Source organism: Amblyomma mixtum, chromosome 7, assembly GCF_055824585.1.
Source record: "Amblyomma mixtum isolate Tamu chromosome 7, ASM5582458v1, whole genome shotgun sequence".
Classification (NCBI taxonomy): domain Eukaryota; kingdom Metazoa; phylum Arthropoda; class Arachnida; order Ixodida; family Ixodidae; genus Amblyomma; species Amblyomma mixtum.
Window position 1 is genome coordinate 93,310,526 of NC_143018.1, and position 21,630 is coordinate 93,332,155.

Genomic DNA, 21,630 nt, shown 5'->3' on the forward strand with positions numbered 1-21,630 from the left:
CTGAGTTGGCTGACCCTCTTAGATGATGCCAAAGAAGGTAGAACTTGATTTCTGTTTCTTGCAATAAGCTTCTTGGAAGTCAGCATTTACCACTGAACGCTTTGTTACAAATTTGTTTAAAAACAAACTTCGTGACAACTGTTCGGGGTTTGTCACGTGCATCTTTAGGTACAGGTGCTCCAAGACAGCTAGCGTGTTAAATGCGTCACTTGAGTAACGCAAGTTGAAAATCCAGTACGCTCCAAGCAAAACAATTAGTCCTTCCTCTGCATTGCACGTGGAAAACAGGTGCTTGCATTCCACGACGAGGTAAAAGTAGTCTGCGTCTTCAATGGACTCGCCACAGTAGAGTACACAAGCTGTGATTGGCATTAGACCCTGCAGTGAAAAACAAGTTTACAATTTAGGTGGCTAATTGCAGCAGTTTGTACTAAGTGGCTTGTTACTTTCAAGCTTGCATCATCCATAATGCAATATTTTTTTATAAAATGTGGTGCCCTTTCAGCTTGCCAGTGCGCCAGGCTTGCTGGCAGCCATTTACACACTACGGAAAACTGTGGATGTATGGGATCGCCACTAGTTTGTTGGTGCCCTGTTCACAATCTCTTCGTTTTCTATAGCTTTTGCTTCAATTTCTGCTGGCTGCAGCAAAAAACACACAAAGCTAAAAGCTAAGTGCAGAATGGGTGTGGTTCGCAAGGTACTCCCTTTTATTTGAGGAGATTTAGGATATTTACTTGTGTGAATTTCGCCTTTTTTTCCCCTTGAATTAAGGCTTCAAAAAAGGGGCGTGCAGATTACACGTAGATTTTCCGAACTTGTCCAAAGAAACTCTACAAAGTTCTTAACCCACATTGTATATACGATATGTCAACCTTGCAAATCGCATGCCTCATTAGCCAATAGAAAGTGGACTACAAATATATATCAACAAATACCTCCCTCCCACTTTCCCTCTGGCGCCCGACTCAAACACACGTTATGTCTAGGTTCCCACGAGGCGGCATGACAACGCGTGCTCAGCTCAAAGCAATAAACGCGGAAGGGTACGGTCACAAAGCCATCACTAAGAGGCCGACAGAGATGCAAGGTGATAAAACAGTGCCCTCGCATGCGGCCCGAAAAAGCAGCAGCAAACAGAGCAGGTAACAGTTCGACGGTTTCGGATTCTGATGCAGTGCACGCTCCAGAGGTTACTAAAAGTTTTCTTTTGCAGCTGCTAGTACGGGAAAGCGGCCGCATGTGCGAGCAAGCGGGTAAACGGCTACTTTTCTTACTGGAACAAATTTATAAATGAATTACTGACTCTCTTACACCATTCACTCGCCTTTCAAAGCCGCGCGTGGCAACGTGGTTTTGCCACTTTTCGGAAGCCTGCCTTGCGTGCACCTCCATGCGTCCTGGTGGGCTTCCAGAGCACAGAGCGCAAAATATGAGAGTTTTTCTTTTAAATCCGGATAATAACTGGCGCAGAAAAGGGGTGATGCCTTAGACTGTCAGCAGCATGTCTTTTCTTTTTATGCCAAGACTGCCTGAGAACTAAGCTTGGCACAGTTTGAATGCCTGCCTAAGCGCCTGGTGTCCATCTTTTTTGATAAGTAAATTAAAGTCGTCGAGAAACTGGAATATTGCCGAAGCATTTCACACAGAAATCCTGTAACTGCACCAAACTTTGGCTTCTTACGAACAATCCAATTGTCACAGTTTGCACAAAGTTCTAAGGCTAATCCAACGACACTATATACAACCATGAACAATACAAGGTATAAAAATTAACTTCCCCTACATATTTTCAAACCTTCTCACTGCAAAAAAATTACAGATTATCATCAGCCTATGTCTACTGCTGAAGAAAGCCTCTGCTGCTGACCTAGTTATCCCTTGCCCTGCGCCAGCTGCAGTTATCCTGTTTCTTAATATTACTCTGGCAATCTGCGCTCTTCGAAGAGAGACCACTCTAGCCGGGTGAGCAGAGGCATTGATGTACAGAGGAGGTTGAAAAGAGGTCGGGACTGAGCGCGCAGTTGACGCAGTACAGCTCAGTAAGGCGTTTGCAGACAGAGAGCGATACTACATATAGCATTTTCTTTCCATACTTTGCTTTGCTCTTCAAGCCTCATCGCTAACCTCCAGATTTCCTGATTTGCCAAATTCGAGCTGGCCGGTATCCAGCCAGGGACCCACACACCCTCTCCCAGGAACATCTGAAAAAGATCACCAACCACAAAAGAAAACACCAACTTACAAAGTTGAAAGGACTTTTTCTTCTTTAAAACTTCCTTTAAAAAATCGGGCAGGCTTGGGCACACCATAATGTCCTCACATATTATAAAATATTCTGTACACACTCTTTCTTCTGTGTGTCAGTCCCTCCAAATGTGTTACCCATTTGGAATAACTGGGTATTTCTTTATACCAGTACCTATGCAGCAAACAGCATGACACTAAGCGTGCAAGTTGAATTTTCGTGGTCTCGGTACCAGCAAAGTTTGAAATGTGTGAACACAAACTCTTTATCGTCAACCATGGGCATGGTGGACACTAGTTGTCATTCAGTTACAAGGCAACACATATGACTTGAAAAAGTAGACAGCCCTCTCCACAACATCATTGAAAGAACCGTTGAACATTACAAGAAACAACAAGAAGTTTTTGTTGTCTTGAAACACAAAAAAACATCTGCACTGGATACGCTTGCCAATCCAATCTGCGTGGCTTTTTGAGCTTGTTGGTGCATATGGGAGATATGTTAATCTGTAATTTTATCTGTAACTTCGTTTCCCATTTCGAGCAAGACTGTTCAATCCCATTGGACCTGCACTTGACCGAAATACCTGCTGGTCTTCTTCAGACACAAGCTTACGCCTTCACTTGTTATTTCTTTTGCCTTGAATTTTTCTAAACTGATGGGGCACAAGTCCGCACTATTCGACTTTCACGTTTTGACTTCTAGCAGAGTGCCTCTTACCATTGCAGGTGTCTGCGCTGAGGTTTCTCTCAGTACAACTTTCAGCAGAGGCTGCACATCATGTGGGCCCATCCTTCTTCTGAGTGAGTGCACTCATGTTTAAACAGAAGATGCAGTTGATGCTGTGACCATTCCTTTTCTGTATATCATCCAGTTTGAGGAATTTGCTTGAATGTGTTAAAATATTTCGAGTCATGATGGCACACGCTGATGTCACTACGCATCACTACACTTTTTCACTACACTTTTCACTACACTTTTTCTGACTCTTCAACAAATAATCTCGATAGCCCCCACGCAGCCAGGACTCAACTTTCAGAATGCCATTGACGTGCATATAGTGCAAATGCAACTCCCCGACGGCGAGCCAATTGGCATTTCTAGCTCCACCGTTGTAGCTTACGGCGGCCCGTACACCTCGGCACTGGGCAACGCCATTTACCGCGTCAACACCAACACCTTGGAATGGAGCCGGCTGCAGGTGTCCAGTGAGGTTCCTGCATTGCTTTACGGCAACACAGCTTGTGTGGTAGGTAACCACTTGTATATCTTTAGGCTCTTGAACCATTCGTCAGATTTGCATGTAGTTGACTTGGATACCATGGATTGGCATCGTGTCCCCGCCAGTGGAGACGTCCCGTCTTGGTGTACCTTTCACACCGCGACTGCCATATGGACCCGCATATACGTGTGGGGTGGTGTCCAGGTAAGCCCTTCTTTCAGCGGTGACTTCTGTGACAACTCGTTGTACAAAATGGAAACGACCACCTCGACGTGGGTGCGCCCACACGTAATACAAGGCACTCCCCCTGTGGGTCGGAAAGGGCGTGCAGCCTTTGTGTACAATGAAGAGCCTTACATTTTCTGAGGGTGCAGTGCGCTGCAGGCCCGTTACTTTGCAGACATGCACAAGTAGGACCCCTAGACGTCGTGCTGGATCGTAGTAAGGCCACTTGGTGTTGTGGAATGTGAGACTCGAATCTTGCGACGGTGAATATTGAAGACACGTTGAAGACACAGGAGCACATTCATTAACAAACAAGCAAGGAAACCTGTATTAACTTTACAGTACAAATACACAAAGAGTGGTCGGATGGAACACGACACAAACGTCTCTTTTTTGCCGTCGAAGAGGCCACTGTCTTGCCGAGGGGGCCCGGCCGTTTTTCCTTTACCAGGCCGTTTCGTGCCCAAACTCGCCTCACAGGCACTGCTGACGAAACCCGATCTCGGTTTAGCCATCAGTGCTGAAAACAGGGACTGTCCCCGCACTGTGCCGGTCCCCTAAGGCCCCCCGTTGTGGACACGGACATAGGAAACACACAGAAAAATGTAAAGGAAAGCACACGGGTGACGAAAAACACACGCTAGAATAAACGATTCCATTCATGGGAGATGCACTCTCCCTTCCTCAAGTAAAAAAGGAGTACACAACACGTGGCTCAGGCCCATCGGCGAGGAGCTTCCACGGCTGGTCTGCTGCTGGTGAAAGAGTGTCTTTGGTGGCTTTGGTCCGGTACTTAACCAGGAGGATGGACAGACCGGGCGGCTTATGAATCTTCACGTATTGCACTTGGCCCCGGCACTGCACAGCTTGTGCCTACTTGCAGTCATCGATGCACGGCTCGATGTTAGCAACTTTCCAAGAATCATCAGAAAGGAGATCAACGATATCACTTCACACCCACACAAAGCCATTGTGGTGGTGTAAAAAAAATAGTAAATTGGTTTTTGAGGAAATGGCGCAGTACTTTCCCTTTCCCAGTTTCTTGATGTGAAAAAACTGGTATCAAAAGAAACTTCCTGTAATGGCCATCCTTATGTTAAGCTGCTGTGACTGGATGGTCTTTTTTGTTTCTTCCAACTTTTAGAAGCTCTCGGTGCTTTTCTTGCGATTGTACACTCTGGTAGAAATTCTGCGATGGTGGACTTTGTTGGCTGTATCAGTAACAAAAAAATGTATGCCACCTTAGAAACAACACATCACTGAGTGGAACCAAGGTTGTCTTAATCTGAGTCTCACTTAAATATGCTGCATGTGCTCAGATTGAATTAGAGAATGTTTACCATTCAGTTAGTCATCTCCGCACTTGGGCCAGCCATTGTCAGTGCATTGAGGCACACACTTTATATATTAAAAAACAAGCTCATTTTCATTGTGTAGGTTCGGCCACAGCTAAAAGTAGCTGCAGGTCATCTTCGCAGCAAAAAGGTGATTGTTGTCTAGAACATCCCACTTAAAATCTCTTAAAAGACAGGCAAACCACATCTGCAAAATTTGTGTGGGGTGAGAAAGAGTATGTGCCCTCTGTCATTCTGTAATGCCTTCCTGCTTCTTTGTTATCTTGTCTTGTGTCTCTAAGGTAATTGTTTCCTTTTCTTTCTTCCAAGCAGGATATTACCTTGAATGAGTTGTGTGGTCACCTTCATAGTTTGCACAGCGTAGTGCAGCATCACAATTGTCGGAATGGTGGTCATTTGAGGCACATTTAACACAGGTATCACGGCCGCGGCAGCTTTGGGAGCCGCGGGCAAACCTCTGGCATTTGAAGCAGCGTCTAGGGTTAGGTATATATGGTCGAACAGAGATTTTTGCGTACCCTACCTCGCTTGACTCGGGCAGGGTGCAGGAGGCAAAGGTCGGGACCAAATGTTTCGTTCTTTGTTTTCTTTGCAGATTGTAATTCTGTGTACATTAGCCACATTCTGAGGAGACAGTCCTTCAAGCATCTCTTTCTCTGTTAGGTGTAGAAAGTCATTGATATGACACCGCATACTGCGTTCGATGATCTGTGTGGTGTGACGGAGAGAGGAATACCAACGAAGGTCTCAAAGTTCGCAAGCTTTGACATTTGAGTTATGTCGAGCAGTTCGAGCAGGAGGTCACCAGTAGCCAATTTTGTTACTTTGTACTGAGGGCCCGAAAATCAGAACTTTTGACACAAGGAATGAGGATATTTGTCTGGCTGGCTTTTCTATTTGTTTACTATGAACGATGAGCTAAAGTTACAAAACAAAAACATACTGTTAAATTCTGCTGGGTCCCTAGACATTTTGATATTGTAGGTAATGAGATAGCAGATGCATGTGCTGCACAAGCCTTAAGTGGTCAAATAAAACAAGTGAACATACCGCACAGAGATTGTATGAAGTTTACCTGACACACAACTTCCTACGGGCAAAACAAGACAAACCTCTGTAAATGTGTGCTAGAAGCTAGAAGAACTAAGAAATATTTCACATTTTACAATGAATGCATCCTGTTACACCCCATGCTGGTTTTCGACGATTGAGCACTGGTTGATTTTTCAAGTATTTTCAAGTTCCTAAAGAAACCAGTATTTTAAACAAACTATAGGTATCTCCATTAATTCTAGCCCTCTGTTTGGCGCATCATAGCCTTTGCTGATTTTGCGCCATAAAACAAAAAACATCTGCACTGGACACCCTTGCCAATCCAGTCTGCGTGGCTTTTTGGGCTTGTTGGTGCATATGGGAAAAATGTTAATCTAATTTTGTCATTGCATTTTTCTCATTTCGAGCGCGACTGTTCTATCCCATCTGGACCTGCACTTGACCAAAATACCTGCTGGTCTTCTTCAGGCACAAGCTTTCACCTTCACTTGTTATTTCTTTTGCCTTGAATTGTTCTGAACTGATGGGGTACAAGTCTGCACTGTTCGACTTTCACGTTTTGACTTCTAGCAGAGTGCCTCTTACCATTGCAGGTGTCTGCGCTGAGGTTTCTCTCAGTACAACTTTCAGCAGAGGTCGCACATCATGTGGGCCCATCCTTCTTCTGAGGGTGTGCACTCATGTGTAAACAGAATATGCAGTTGATGCTGTGACCATTCCTTGTCTATATACCATTCACTATTGTATTTAGAACCATGATAAACACTACTTCTTGCTTTTGAAATGGCGATGCCAGATTTTGTCATTTATTTTGATGATTATTTTATGACGACTTAGCTGGTCTCATCAAAGTTCTACTTTTCCCAGCCAGGAAGTATGCCCTCTAAGGTGTAAATCTACTCAGAAAGGTAACATGCTTGACATGATGTTTTGTGGAAATGATGCTGGCAGCAGACGGTTTGGCAGCTGATGGAGTTTGTAAAATACACATCAATGTGCTCGGTGCCTCCCAAGCACTTATCAAGCTTGCACAACATGGATGCTCACATATTCTTCCCAGGTGGCTAAATAACCAGGTTTCTGGGTTTTAAATCTGTTGCACAAGGCAGGAGAAGGTGTGTTTATTTTAACGAGTATTGCATTGGTTTTAGACTGGTGACAGTGGAATAGTGGTGTTCAGTTCCTGCTCTTCTTATGTCTGTTTTTTTTATTTGCTGTGCTTGAGGTCTTATACTGTAGATAATAGTTGGTATCATTGTGTCTGATCTCTCTAAAGGGCCTTGTCAATCTCTGTGTGGCTTGCACTGTTTAGTATCTTCATGTATGCCGTGACTTTGCGTTATTTTAGGTATTCGTTTGGAAGCTAAACTCTGCCACTGAAACTCCTGCTGTTATATATTATTGTGTATGAAACCTTATGTAACTATATTAATATAGTAATACCGTTGTTACTGACGTGGTTGGCATCTATGCATGTTTTCAATTGCTATGACTGCTAAAACTATTCCGTATCTGCAAGGCCTCACATTTCTGCTTTGTTATAGTTCTCACTTTAATTTATGCCTCACACCTTTTTTGTTTGTTGTTTTTCATGTGCGGTGTTGACATGGCTGGAAAAGCTGTGTCACAGAGTGCATGAATGACAGCAGCAGCTGAAAGTTCAGTTGTGTTCTGCGGATTCTTGTTTGTTGTGAGGTGATTCAGGGGAAGTGCTGCCCTGCAACCTTGCACGGTGAGCAGGTCAATGCCTGTGAGCTAGCAAGTGATAAACGTGTGCTTCTCTCTTTGTATCAAGTCATGACATACACAGATAAAGTCATGCAATGGGATGTAATGTTTGTAGTTTATGCTCCGCTCAGCTCAGCTACAAAAGCAACAGTGTTTTTTGAGTCATGTGCTCGTGATTAGCTGTCCTCATGATATGAAATATGGGTCTAGTCTAAAAGAGAACAGCTTTTATTTTAGGCATGCATGGTCTTAAGCAAGGATTGGTTCTTCGATCATGACAAGATCTGGTCAGTTTGAGTTTGAGCAACCTCACCATTCATTAACTAACCTAGCGACATAGGCCAGCTGTTATCAATGCATTGAGGCATACCCTTTATATCTAAAAAAGTTCATGCATTGTTTCTTTGCGCATGTTTGGTCGCAGCTAAGAGTAGCTGCACCTCATCTCCACAACAAAATTCGCAAGGATGCGAAAAGTGCTTTTTGTGCCCCCAGTGTGGCTATGCTACAGTGCATAACCATCTTCTCAAGAGACACCAGAGAACCCACACTGGAATGCGTCCTTACCAGTGCAGCCATTGCAGCAAGGCGTTCACTACTTTAGACAACCTTGCGAGGCACATCCGTATCCATACGGGCGAGAAGCCACACCAGTGCAATCACTGTGGCAAGAGCTTCTCAGACAAGAGCAACCTGACAGAGCATTTTCGCATCCACACAGGTGATAAGCCGTACCACTGTGATCACTGTGGCAAATGCTTCACACAAAAGGGCCACCTGAGAAAACACCTCCGCGTCCACACAGGCGAGAAGCTGTTCCAGTGCCATCTATGTCCCGAAGTCTTTCCGTGCAAAGTGAGCCTACGTCACCATGTGCAATCTCACAAGACGGCAAATGTGTGGTATTTTTTTTTTAGCAAGTAAGTTTTCGTGGAGGCTGTGCCTGAAGTCCTGTTGGTGCACAGTGTATTCATCTCAAGGCATCTGCTATTGAAATATGTTACAGCGTGTTCTGCGAGCATTTATTGGAGAAGTTATTGTGAGCCATTGTGCGTTGTAAGAGTCTGCCAATTTCGTCCTGATGTTTTGATTGAAATGATCCAGAAGGATATTTTGACATTAATCATGTTGACACTATCTGATACTTGCTGTAATATTTGTAGGAAAGTATGAGCGGTTACAAAATTTTAAGGTAACTGACTGCAAAGTAATTTGCTATTCTGCACCTGAAATGTGAACAACACTATTAGATGTGTTTGCAGCGTATTAATGTTTTGTTTGGTTTCAAATTATCTCAAGCAGCTTTCTTTTTGCCTCTTGTTTGCTTGTAAGGGAAAGAGTAGTAACAAACCATTTCTGAAAAATTGGGCAGACTGTGCACAGTACGTTCTTGGAATGCTTGCTTCATTCAAAATGGTTCCCTTTCTAAAATCAGATGGGAGAAGGGTTCATCTTTGTTTTTGTAGCGTACTACAATTTTTGCAGGAAATATGGCTGTGGCACATTTCTTTTGGCTGTTTTATAAATTGGATAGGTGATCCCTGTCTTGAAATGACACATTGTATTTATTTGCAGGTATTTTGGTGGAAATTCATGATGGTCGCTGCCTTCTCATTATTAATTGTACACTGCACTCTCTCTATACATTGCATCTCATGGAATGAGGGAATGCTTCAATGTTTCCTATCATCTGCTGCTTTGTACTTTACTGGTGAAAATGAAGCTGCAGCACTTGCTGACAGATTTTTCTTTATGCATCTTTGAAGAGTTTTTGTTTAGCCATTTTACATTTTATTTATTGATGGGCAGTTTTGTGTTGTTTGCATCTGTGAGCCTTTGCTTCATGCAAAATCCTACATTTACAGCACCTGAGTGGTGTCTTCTTTTTTTTCGGGTCTGGAAGGACAGGGATCACTGGCTTTATGGCTACTTGTCCTGCTTCTTGTAGACGGAGCATGTGCATGGTTGTCTCCACGATGGTCAGCATCCGCGACAGTATGTGGCTTGGATGTCGAATAGGTTCTATTCTCTCTATTCTCTATCCTGAAGTGGAAGACTAAATGAATTCCCGCTTGAGAGGGACGAACGAAGAAGAAGAGGCTGATAGTGTTGGCAGCATGTTTTTTGGTTGCAGCTTACGGCGGCCGTTTTGTGTCCTTTTACACACAAAACGGCTCGCTGTCTTCTTTTTTTTTCTTCTTGTCGTTTCGGGTCTGGAAAGCCTGGAATCACTGGCTTTCTGTCTTCTTGGTTTTCTCCTTGTCGTTTCATGTCTGAAAGGACAGGAATCACCAGCTTTATGTCTACTTGTTGTCCTGCTTGTAGACGGAGCATGTGCATGGTTGTCTCCACGACTGTTAGCATCCATGAGAGTATTTTGCTTTGTTGTCGAATAGGGTCTATTCTCTCTTCGTGAGCAAGGAAAACTCATGAAAAAAGCATGTGCATGGTTGTCTCCACGACGGTAAGCATCCACGACATTATGTGGCTTTGTTGTCGAATAGGTTCTATTCTCTCTTCGAGAGCAAGGGCAAACTCGTATAAAAAAGCATGTGCAGGGTTGTCTCCACGACGGTCAGCATCCACAACAGGATGTGGCTTTGTTGTCGAATAGGTTCTATTCTCTCTTCGAGAGCAAGGGCAAACTCGTATAAAAAAGCATGTGCAGGGTTGTCTCCACGACGGTCAGCATCCACAACAGGATGTGGCTTTGTTGTCAAATAGGTCCTATTCTCTCTTCGAGAGCAAGGGCAAACTCGTATAAAAAAGCATGTGCAGGGTTGTCTCCACGACGGTCAGCATCCACAACAGGATGTGGCTTTGTTGTCGAATAGGTTCTATTCTCTCTTCGAGAGCAAGGGCAAACTCGTATAAAAAAGCATGTGCAGGGTTGTCTCCACGATGCTCAGCATCCAGAACAGTATGTGGTTTTGTTGTCGAATAGGTCCTATTCTGTCTTCGAGAGCAAGGGGAAACTCGTAAAAAAAATTTGCAACTTCTCGCTCGGGGTCACCCTGGTTTTCGGGCATTTTCTTGTCTGCCTCCACGGATCTCAATACTTTTCTTCCATTGATCTTGTCCGCTGGGTGCTATGCCTTCAGGAGTATTCATACACTGTCGTGTACAAGTCTGGACTTCTCCATCAAGACGGTGATTGCCTGTCTCGGTACCCTGTCGAGCCACCTGCTCTCAGTGACACTTCAAATAAATTAGTACGGGAAAAAAATACGCAAGGTCGATGGCGAAAGTCTGGAATTTACTACCCCTGTTCTCAACACAAATGGCTCCAGAAGTGTGTACAAAAGGGCAGGCTAATATTTTCGGTGAGCATTTTTATGAAGTATCGAGTTCTGCAGGATATGCGGACGACTTTCTGAAACTTAAAAAGAACGCTGAATGCAAGAAACTTCCACGTGCGAGCATAGGCGAAGAGTACAACTGTGAGCTTACGCTGCATGATTTAGAACTCGTACTAGCGAACTGCAAAGCTACCGCGGTTGGTCCTGACGAAATTCATTACCACACACACACGCGCACACGCAAACGCACACATGCACGCACACATTGTGCAACATGTGGATACCACTAATTGTGGTGGGAGAAGCACTGGAAAGGCAGCATAGAACCTAATGTGGAGATAGCCTAAAGCACGACCTCAGGATGTCTTGCCCAGACATCTGCGAACATATTGGAGGGAGTATTGACCAAGATGCAACCCACCTCATGCTCTCTTTTCACCTACTGGCTAAATCACCCTGGCTTGTAGTCGAGTTGGTGGGCTTAACAAGCAGATAACTAGGGATCTTTAACATAGTAGGTTTGTGTTTCTTGGGAAAATTTCTGTTGTTCCGTTGGAATATATATCAAGAAGAGACACACATGCTATTCTAGCTGAAAAATGCTTGATACAAGCTTCCACTTCGTTGTCAAGGTGTATTCTGGTAAGAAGTCAAAATTGAAAGGTCGCAGGCAGTCTGTATAAACACCTGGTCACCCTGTCTTTGAAAAGACGTGGCTTCCGGTATAGCGAATTAGATTCCTCAGGAAACCACTCGCACTTGGGACTATGTTCTGAGGGCTAACGCTGCAGAAATTGCGACTGGCTAATGCTTATCCTGAGGTTAACGTTGATTGCCTGAATCATTATTCTTAGGTCCAGTGCAAAAAGCTGGCTACCACTTCTTGATCTTGAATTTTCGCCCAATGTATATTAGTCTTTTGTCAGCATCTATCTATGAAGCATTCATTCTATACTCCTAAATTATCTAATTAACTGGCCGCTTTCTTCGAGCCCCCCGTGATTCCAACAGTAGCCCCCTGGCCGGGTTGTACTGTTTGTTGGCCATGTTGTGTTGTTCTGAAGTGGAAGACGAAATGGATTCCCGCGTGAAAGGGACGAAGGAAGAAGAACAGGCTGATGGTGCTGGCACCATGCTTTTTGGTTGCAGCTTAGGACAGCCGTTTCGTGTCCTTTTAGACACAAAACGGCTCCCTGTCTTCTTTTTTTTCGGTTCTGGAAGAACAGGAATCACTGGCTTTCTGTCTTCTTGTTTTTCTCCTTATTGTTTCATGTCTGAAAGGGCAGGAATCACTGGCTTTATTTCTGCTTCTTCTTGTTGTCCTGCTTCTTGTAGACGGAGCATTTTTATGGTGGTCTCTACGACGGTCAGCATCCACGATAGTATGTGGCTTTGTTGTCGAATAGGTTCTATTCTCTCTTAGAGAGCAAGGGCAAACTCGTAAAAAAAAGCATGTGCATGGCTGTCTCCACGACGGTCAGCATCCACGACAGTATGTGGCTTTGTTGTAGAATAGGTTCTATTCTCTATTCGAGAGCAAGGGCAAACTCGTAAAAAAAAGCATGTGCATGGCTGTCTCCACGACGGTCAGCATCCACGACAGCATGTGGCTTTGTTGTCGAATAGGTTCTATTTTCTCTTCTATAGCAAGGGCAAACTCGTAAAAAAAGCATGTGTATGGTTGTCTCCGCAATGGTCAGCTTCCACAACAGCATGTGGCTTTGTTGTCGAATAGGTTCTATTCTGTCTTCGAGAGCAAGGGCAGGCTCGTAAAAAAAAAGCATGTGCAGGGTTATCTTCACGACGGTCAGCATTTACGACAGTATGTGGGGTTCTATTCTCTCTTCGAGAGCAAGGGCAGACTCGTCTCCACGACGGTCAGCATCCACGACAGTATGTGGCTTTGTTGTCGAATAGGTTCTATTGTCTCTTCGAGAACAAGGGCAGACTCGGAAAAATAACATGTGCAGGGTTGTCTCCACGACGGTCAGCATCCACGACAGTATGTGGTTTTGTTGTCGAATAGGTTCTATTCTCTTTTCGAGAGCAAGGGCAGACTCGTAAAAAAAATTTGCAACTTCTCGCTCCTGGTCACCCTGGTTTTCAGCCATTTGCTTTTCTGCCTCCGTGGATCTCAATACTTTTCTTCCATTCATCTTGTCCGTTGGGCGCTACGCCTTCAGGAGTATTCGTACACTGTCGTGTACAAGTCTGGACGTCTCCATCAGGATGCTGATTGCCTTTCTTGGTACCCTGTCGAGCCACCTGCTCTCAGTGACACTTCAAATAAATTAGTACGGGAAAAAAAGACGCAAGGTCGATGGCGAAAGTCGGGTATTTACTACCCCTGTTCTCAACACAAATGACTCCGACTCCAGAAGTGTGTACAAAAGGGCAGGCTGATATTTTAGGTGAGCATTTTTATGAAGTATCCAGTAAGGAGTGTCACCAGTAAGGAGCGCTCGGCGTAGGTGTGACAAAAAAGGTTCATGATCTGTAGCTTTGGCAATGGCGGATGGCGAAAGAAGCCGAGGATATGAACTTTCAAGCGTGCAGATATCAGCAGGCTTGGGTACTGATGAGGGCACTGTAGGAAGCGGTGGTCGGCTTAGCGCGTTGGCACTACTGATGCTGGTGCCAGGGCGGTACAGAAGCGTATACTTGTATGCTGACAGGGTAATTGCCCAACGTATCATTCTCGGTGGTGATCTGTCGGGAATAGGCTTGTCCTGCCCGAGAAGTCCCAGAAGTGGTTTGTGTTCACTTATCACTTCCAAATCTTGGTGCCAGAGATACTGGTGAAACTTCGAGACGCCGAAGGGATTCCTTATCCAGCTGACTGTAATTCTCTTTTGCTGGAAGAAGGCTTCTCGATGTGAAGGCAGTGGGGTGTTCTGATTCCGTACGGTGAAGCGTCGCAACTGAGAACGATTTGCTTCGAAGAATCGAAATGATGCAGTATCGGGACGGAAGTCAGTAGATCTTTACTTTCTCTGAAAACTTGTTCATCTACGCTTGTCCACTTCCATGGAGTTTCTTTTGTCAGTATCAGATTCAAGGATCGGAGAACTGTCCAAAGGTTAGGCAGAAAATGCTTGTAGAAATTAATGAGTCCAAGGTAGCTTTGATGTTGCTTGCTGTCCTTGGAACTTGGAGCATTCATGACAGCTTTTATTTTCTTTGGTGTTGGCCTCAGTCCATCTGCATTCATGACATGGCCCAGGCACTCAACTTATGTCGCCAGAAATGAACACTTCTTGAGCTTGAGGCCTGCTTCCTGTAGAGGCTGTATAGCACACTGGCTACGTTACTCAAGTGGTCTGCGTCATCCAGCCCCGTTACAAAGATGTCATGAAAGTATGCGGTGACATGGCGCATGTCTTCTAGGAAGTTTTCCATTTTTCTCTAGAATATGGCCGGTGCTGAAGCTACTCCGAAAGGCAGTCTAGTGTACTGGAAGAGGCCTTGAGGCATGTTGATGGCCACTAGCCGCTGTGAGCTCGTGTCAAGTTCTACCTGCTGGTACTGAGTGGCATCTTCGAAGCTTTAAAAGTTTTTGCTGCTCCCTCTTTTCAACCCTTTCCTTATTAACAGCCTTTGTAAAAAAATGTGGCCATGTCACCTCAATGAATTGTATGATTTTGGCAGTGAGTTCTTTACAGTGCTCCTCGCAGCCAACAGTGTCGAATCTTAGGCTGCTCGAAATGTTTACAAAGTTGTGCATACTGAATGCATGGAGCTTCTCCTTTGAGAAAAACATCGTAAAGGCATCCTCCAGTTTACCCAGCTTCTCACATGGGTAGAGGAGACCTCCTTCATCAAAATGTGCAGTGAATGTGCTGTTTGTGTTGCGCATAGCTGCTGTTCTGCTACTCATGAGGCGTAATGCACATTCTTTGCAGGCATTCTTAACCCCAGACTTCCTTGCGACGTAGCCTGCCATGTAATAAACGAGGTGGCTGTCCCTGAATTCCACCACAAGCTGCTGTGATCAGAGCGCAATCCAGAACAAATTACTTCCCCTGCATTATCTACATCCCAAAACTCGAGCATATCTTCGATAATGTCTTGAATGCCAGACACAGTCCCGTTTGCTTTAGATGGAGAGACCAGAAGTGAATTTACCACTTCTTCTCTGCAATTGCTTGACTTTGGGGCTTGTGCCAAATTATAGAACAGTTCACAGTTATTAGGAACTGGCCTGGGGATGGGTGCTCATTACTACCCAAATATTTCCTAATAATCCCAAATAGGTTTTCTAATTTGTCTTGGCTCAATCTGGAAGTCAGCAGGCATTTAAATCCTAAAGATGTCGCATACTTCAGCACAGACAGAGTGCTGTGTATTGTGACATGAAGGCCTTGAGCAGTACTGCTGCTTACAAACCCGCTCCCAGCCTTTTTTGCTGCTTCCTCCCAGTCATCTAAGAACTGGTGGAATGCGTTAAGGTCTGTGACAGTTTGTGAAGACTCCCTTATCTCGTGGATGCCTTGAGGTCATTAGAGATATTATCCTGTTTAGACGCAGCACCAGGTTTTCCGTTAGGAAGATCTCTTATTACATTGCACTATCAGTTCTGTACAAAACGGCCTTCAGTACCTCATTTCTGAGTGAAGGCCAGATTAGCTTTCATTTTCTCAAATTATTTAGGCCTGATATGAGCTTTAGTTAAACTTGGCATTGCCTTCAGAGCGATGGAACTTCTGTCTTTGTCCCGAGCTGCTTATAGGTGTTGGATGCACTCGGCCATCAGGTGTTGAGAAACCTTTGCTCACAAAAGAATTCCAAAGACACTTCACTTTTGCTCAGACTTTTCACACTTAGTAAGAGGCCTTGTTGAGTCCACGGGGTGGGTAGTTTTACATGAGATGTGGCCTGATTGCGCTGAAAAAGCAATAAAACTGATTAGCAATAAGCATACCTCTGTATGTTACTTTGCTTATTTAGCAAATTCCTCAATATATTAAAAGATGCACATTGTTAATTACAATAACATGCTTTTTGATATGACCCACAGGGGCACCGTGTGTAACGAGGTGTTGGTGCTTGGTGGCACCACGGACCCTTAGCCCCCGTACCGAAGCTGTCATCCGTACCGTGGCGATAGGTTGAGAGGTGGAAGGAAGAACCCAACTGAAAAAACGACCTCGGCCCTATGTTGGGCCAAAGTCGGTAGCCGGCCTGGCCGACCTTGGCCCTAGCTTGGCAAACTAGGTTGGGCCGAGGTCGGGATTGGTTATTGGCCTCACACCGGCCGACCTTTGGCTGCCAACATAGGGCCGAGGCCGTATGCCGACCTTGCCGTCGCCAGCCAGCGCCCTGCTAGATTGTGAATCAATGACAAATCGTGGTTACCTTATCTATATATGACGTCTGAAAACTAAATTTTGGCCATGAGGAATCCGACCTGTATGCACAGGCATCTTGAGGAGACAGAAACAATGAAGACGAACTTGCAGCAATTATTAATGGGTCCCTTTATGCAGACATCAGTATACAAGCAGTTCCTCCCCGCAGGGAGGCGTCTGCAGCATGCAGACGTTGGTGAGTGGCGACACCACGGGGTTAACCCAAGCATCCGCAGGGACATCCCCGCAGGGGGATGATGGTGAACAATGCGTCACCACGGACCCGAGCATCCGCGCTTAGCCGTGCGTGGCATCGCCGTGTCCGGGGAAAAGGGGATCCTGGTGGTTGAGCCGATGCCGAGCGTTTGGACCCTTAAGGCCCCTCGGCGGAGGCAACACACCACTTTGGCCCCAGCTTCCTGTAGACGGCACCTCCGGCCTGACCCGACCGGAGGAAATCGGCAGTCGCCTTTTCCTGTCCTCCCCTCTATCTTTCACTTTCCTATTCCCTTTCTTACAACTCTCCTGTCTCCTCCTCTCTTCTTCGTTTTTCCTCTTTTTCCTGGCGGCGAGGGTTAACCGTGTGTGACCAACTACCCTGAGTTGAGTCATATTAGGTTATAGTTAAGGTGTACAGCTGGCGTAGGCAGGACTTGCCTTCAAGTTCCTGTCGCGTCCCCTTGTTGGACTCCATGGTGGGTGGCTGGCACCATGACCGAAAAACCAAATTTTTTTATGGCTCCCCCCCTTTCCAAACTTGATCGCTCTCTGAAAAGAGGGCGGAACGAAGCAGCAGACTTTTTTTCAAAAAAGAAACCGACATTCACTAAGTTTCATGTTATACACAGTAACTGTGAACAAAAGCAAGCCCGAATCATATCCCCATTTCTTGTTACCAAATGCCTAACAGATACCTTAGGGCCTGGCTACAAGGTATCCAAAATGTCAAGCGGCGACCTACTCCTCGAACTACGCGAGAGCATCCAGTGCTCGAAACTTGCAAACATCGATTCCATAGGGGACATCTCTGTCTCCGTGACTCCCCACCGATCCCTCAACTCAGTCAAAGGCGTTATCTCAGAAGCTGACTTTATCCACCTAACAGAAACTGAAATGCTTCAAGGACTATCCGAACAAAATGTAATAGACGTCCACAGAATCAAAATCCGCAAGGATAACAAGGAAATAGACACCAAACACATGGTCCTCACATTTAACACCAGCAGCTTGCCCGAAACAATCGAAGTAGGATACCTGAAAGTCAACGTAAGACACTACATACCCAATCCTCGTCGCTGTTTCAATTGCCAGAAGTTTGGCCATGGCTCACAAAGCTGCCGCGGCCGCAAAACCTGCGCGAAATGCGCATCAAAGGACCACCAGTCTGAGGAATGCGACGCAGCACTACGCTGCGCAAACTGCGAAGGCGACCACGCTGCGTACTCCAGGGCGTGTCCGTCCTGGAAAAAGGAAAAAGAAATCATCATCATTAAGACCAAAGAAAACATTTCATTCAAAGAAGCCAGAAGGCGTTTTGCACTTAACAACACATTCTCCTTCACAGCGAAACCAAACTTCGCTGATGTGGTGCGCAGGGGCGTAGCACCACACAGCACTCCGGCACCTGCCGCGGCCACTTCCACCGCGCCTGTGGCAGTGCCATCCACGCCCCAGGCAGAGACAGCGAAAGCTGCTCTGCCAACTACAAGCCAGGGAGTGCCGGCCCACGGGTCAACACCCCGCAGGACTTCCCCCCGTCGGGGGAGGCCCGACACCCACACACCGGCGGAATCTCCGCGGTCGTCCAGCACCTCCTGCGAGGTGATGGACCAAACTCCCAGCCCGCCTGCTTTACAGCGGCGGAACAGCTCTCTTGAGCGGAAAAAAGGCAGGGCCACCATAACGGCCCCAGAACATAAGTAAACTCTCAATCGTTCCTACCCCAAAACATAAAACATGGCTTTCCTAGTTCAGTGGAACTGTAGAGGAATGTTGAGGAACTACAATGACATAAAAGATATCCTAGGGTCAATCTCGCCCGTAGTCTTATGTCTTCAAGAAACAAATCTAGGTCCACAACATACAAATATCCTGAAACATTATAAAACTTTTAGACGCGATCGTGAGCAGGCAAATAGACTATCTGGAGGCGTTGCGATCGTCGTGCAAAGCGGCGTCCCTGCTCGAGAAGTCACACTCAAAACAAAACTTGAAGCCGTCGCGGTCAGTATCGTCAGCCATAAAACAATTTCTATCTGTTCTGTATATATTCCTCCACATTTTACATTAACAGTCCACGATTTACAAGAACTTATCAATGAACTTCCAGAACCGTATCTAGTAGTTGGGGACTTCAACGCTCACTCCCCTTTTTGGGGAAGCGAACGCTGTGACTCTAGAGGACAAACAATCGAAGATTTTATACTTTCTAATAATGTCTGTCTTTTAAATACGGGAAAAGCCACATATTGCTGTCCAAGCTCAGCAAAAATGAGCTCTCTCGATTTAGCTTTCGCATCACCATTACTTTTTAACGATTTTAAATGGGATGTTTTAAATGACCCCATGGGCAGCGATCACTTACCTACCATCATCAGGCTCTCATCGTCCACTCCAATCATCCCCACAAGGCCACGGCGCTGGAAAATTCAGCTCGCCGACTGGTCACTTTTTACAAAAAGTGCCACTCTGGAAAAGGAATTTTGTGAGGACCTTAGCACAGATGGAATTAATGAGAAGTTTACTGAATGCATAATATCGGCCGCAACACTCGCTATACCACAAACAACAGGACTTGCACAAAAGAAACACAAAGTGTGGTGGACAAAAGAATGCACATTAGCAAAAAAACAACAAAAGAAAGCCTGGAGCGCTCTGCGTCGATATCCCACTGCAGAAAACCTACTCACCTTTAAGAAGGCAAAAGCCAGAGCGCGGTATGTGCGAAGAAATGCAGAGAAAACCTCTTGGCAGAAATATGTCTCCTCAATAAATAGTTCAATAACATCAAAGAAAATGTGGGAAAAAGTGCGTAAATTTACTGGTGACCATACCACTTTCACACTTCCTCTCTTGACAGCACCCGGGACACAAACATCTTTAGAAGAACAGGCCAACATACTGGGCGAGCATTTTGCTGAGATCTCAAGCTCATCCAACTACACAAACACATTTCAAAAACACAAAGCAATAGCTGAGAAACAAAGATTCCCATCTGGAGCAGGTGTTCATGAGGATTATAACCAGCCTCTCACACTACAAGAATTAAATAAGGTACTATCTTCTGGCAAAAAGACAGCACCGGGACCAGACAACGTGCATTACGCTATGCTTGCACATCTCTCCGAGGCTGCTGTAGAGGCACTATTAAAATTCTTTAATAAAATCTGGATAACTGGCAATATACCTGACGAGTGGAAAAAAGCAGTCATAATACCTTTTCTCAAACCCGGAAAACCACCAACAAGTCCTAGCAGTTACAGACCAATAGCCCTCACCAGCTGCATTGCTAAATCTTTCGAAAGTGTAATAAACATTAGATTGACCTTCATACTTGAATCTCGGCAACTATTAGATACACACCAATGTGGGTTTAAGAAAGCATGCTCAACCACAGATCACCTTGTCCGTCTAGAAAACACCATCCGGGAGGCGTTCATCCACAAGCAGCACTGTATTGGGGTCTTCTTCGACTTGGAGAAGGCCTACGATACTACGTGGAAGTTCGGCATCCTCCGTGACCTAGCAGAGCTAGGTATCCGCGGCAGGATGTTGAACTGCTTGAACGACTTCCTGGCTAACCGCACATTCCGAGTCCGCCTAGGAGCAACTCTCTCCATGACTTTCACCCAAGAGAACGGCGTACCCCAGGGGTGCATTCTAAGCACGACACTCTTCATAGTAAAAATGAATTCCTTAGCTAAAGTAATACCCAAGTCCATAATGTATTCAGTCTATGTAGATGACCTACAAATAGCATGCACGTCCTCCAGCATATCAACCTGTGAGAGACAAATACAAATCACACTAAATAAACTAGGTGCTTGGGCAGACATAAATGGGTTTAAATTTTCTCCTGAAAAAACAGTAGCTGTTCTTTTTTCATTGCGACGAGGCCTACAGGTCGATCCCAATCTATACTTGAATCACACTACGCTACCAATTAAACTAGAACACAAATTTTTAGGCCTAACTTTCGACAAGAAACTCACATTTCTACCACACATTAACAACCTTAAAAAGAAAGCTTCTCAAGCCCTCAATATCTTAAAAGTTCTCTCACGGAAGCGGTGGGGGTCCGATAGAGCAAGCCTTTTACAAATATATCGCTCTCTGGTTCGCTCCAAGCTGGACTACGGGTGCATAGTATATGGTTCGGCAAGAGCATCCTACTTAAAAAGATTAGACCCCATTCATAACCTTGGTCTGCGCCTATCATCTGGAGCATACAGAACATCACCAGTAGTTAGCCTTTACGTTGAAACTAATGAAGCCGCTCTTGAGGATCGAAGAATTGCCCTTACATGCTCATATGTCTTAAAAATCCGTTCTCTTCCGAAACATCTCTGCCATCCAATTGTCACCAAGTGCCCATCTAAAAGATTATTCATCAACAAACCACACTCTATCAGACCATTACTACTGCGCTTTGAAGATAAATGCGAAGAGCTAACAGTGCTAGATGCCCTACCAAATATTGCACAAAGGAATGAATGTTTGCCACCATGGTACAGCCTGCCTTCAGTATGTGACTTCACAATGACACATTTAGATAAAAAGCAAACGCCACATGAGTACATATTACAGGAATTCTTTGCACTACAAGAAAAGTATGACACTTACATTGAATTTTATACCGATGGCTCAAAAACAGAAAGTCACGTTGGAAGTGCAGTAATCCAAGGAAAAAACAAACAGATAATGCGACTACCAGAATTCGCATCGGTTTTTACTGCTGAGTGTTATGCCATCTTTGTAGCTGTGGAAAAAATAGTAAGAGAGAATATCAAAAATAGCATCATTTACACCGATTCCCTGAGTATGCTCAAAGCACTGCACTCCAGAAATGCTGCTGAACCCATAATAGGTAACATCATACATAGCATTGTTAAAATCACAAAACAAAAACATAACATTAAATTCTGCTGGGTTC

At 45.0% G+C, this 21,630-nt stretch overlaps 1 protein-coding gene across 1 annotated transcript in view; it reads left to right on the forward strand.

The window, feature by feature from the left end:
• Positions 1-8,961, forward strand: part of LOC149336871 (uncharacterized) — a 47,977-nt gene extending 39,016 nt beyond the window's left edge. Inside the window, exons 4-5 of the mRNA XM_089553627.1 lie at positions 6,050-6,055; positions 8,407-8,961. Coding sequence (XP_089409753.1) covers positions 6,050-6,055; positions 8,407-8,755 — 355 coding nt within the window. The 3' untranslated portion in view covers positions 8,756-8,961. The remainder of the gene's footprint in view (positions 1-6,049; positions 6,056-8,406) is intronic.
• Positions 8,962-21,630: the final 12,669 nt, after the last annotated feature.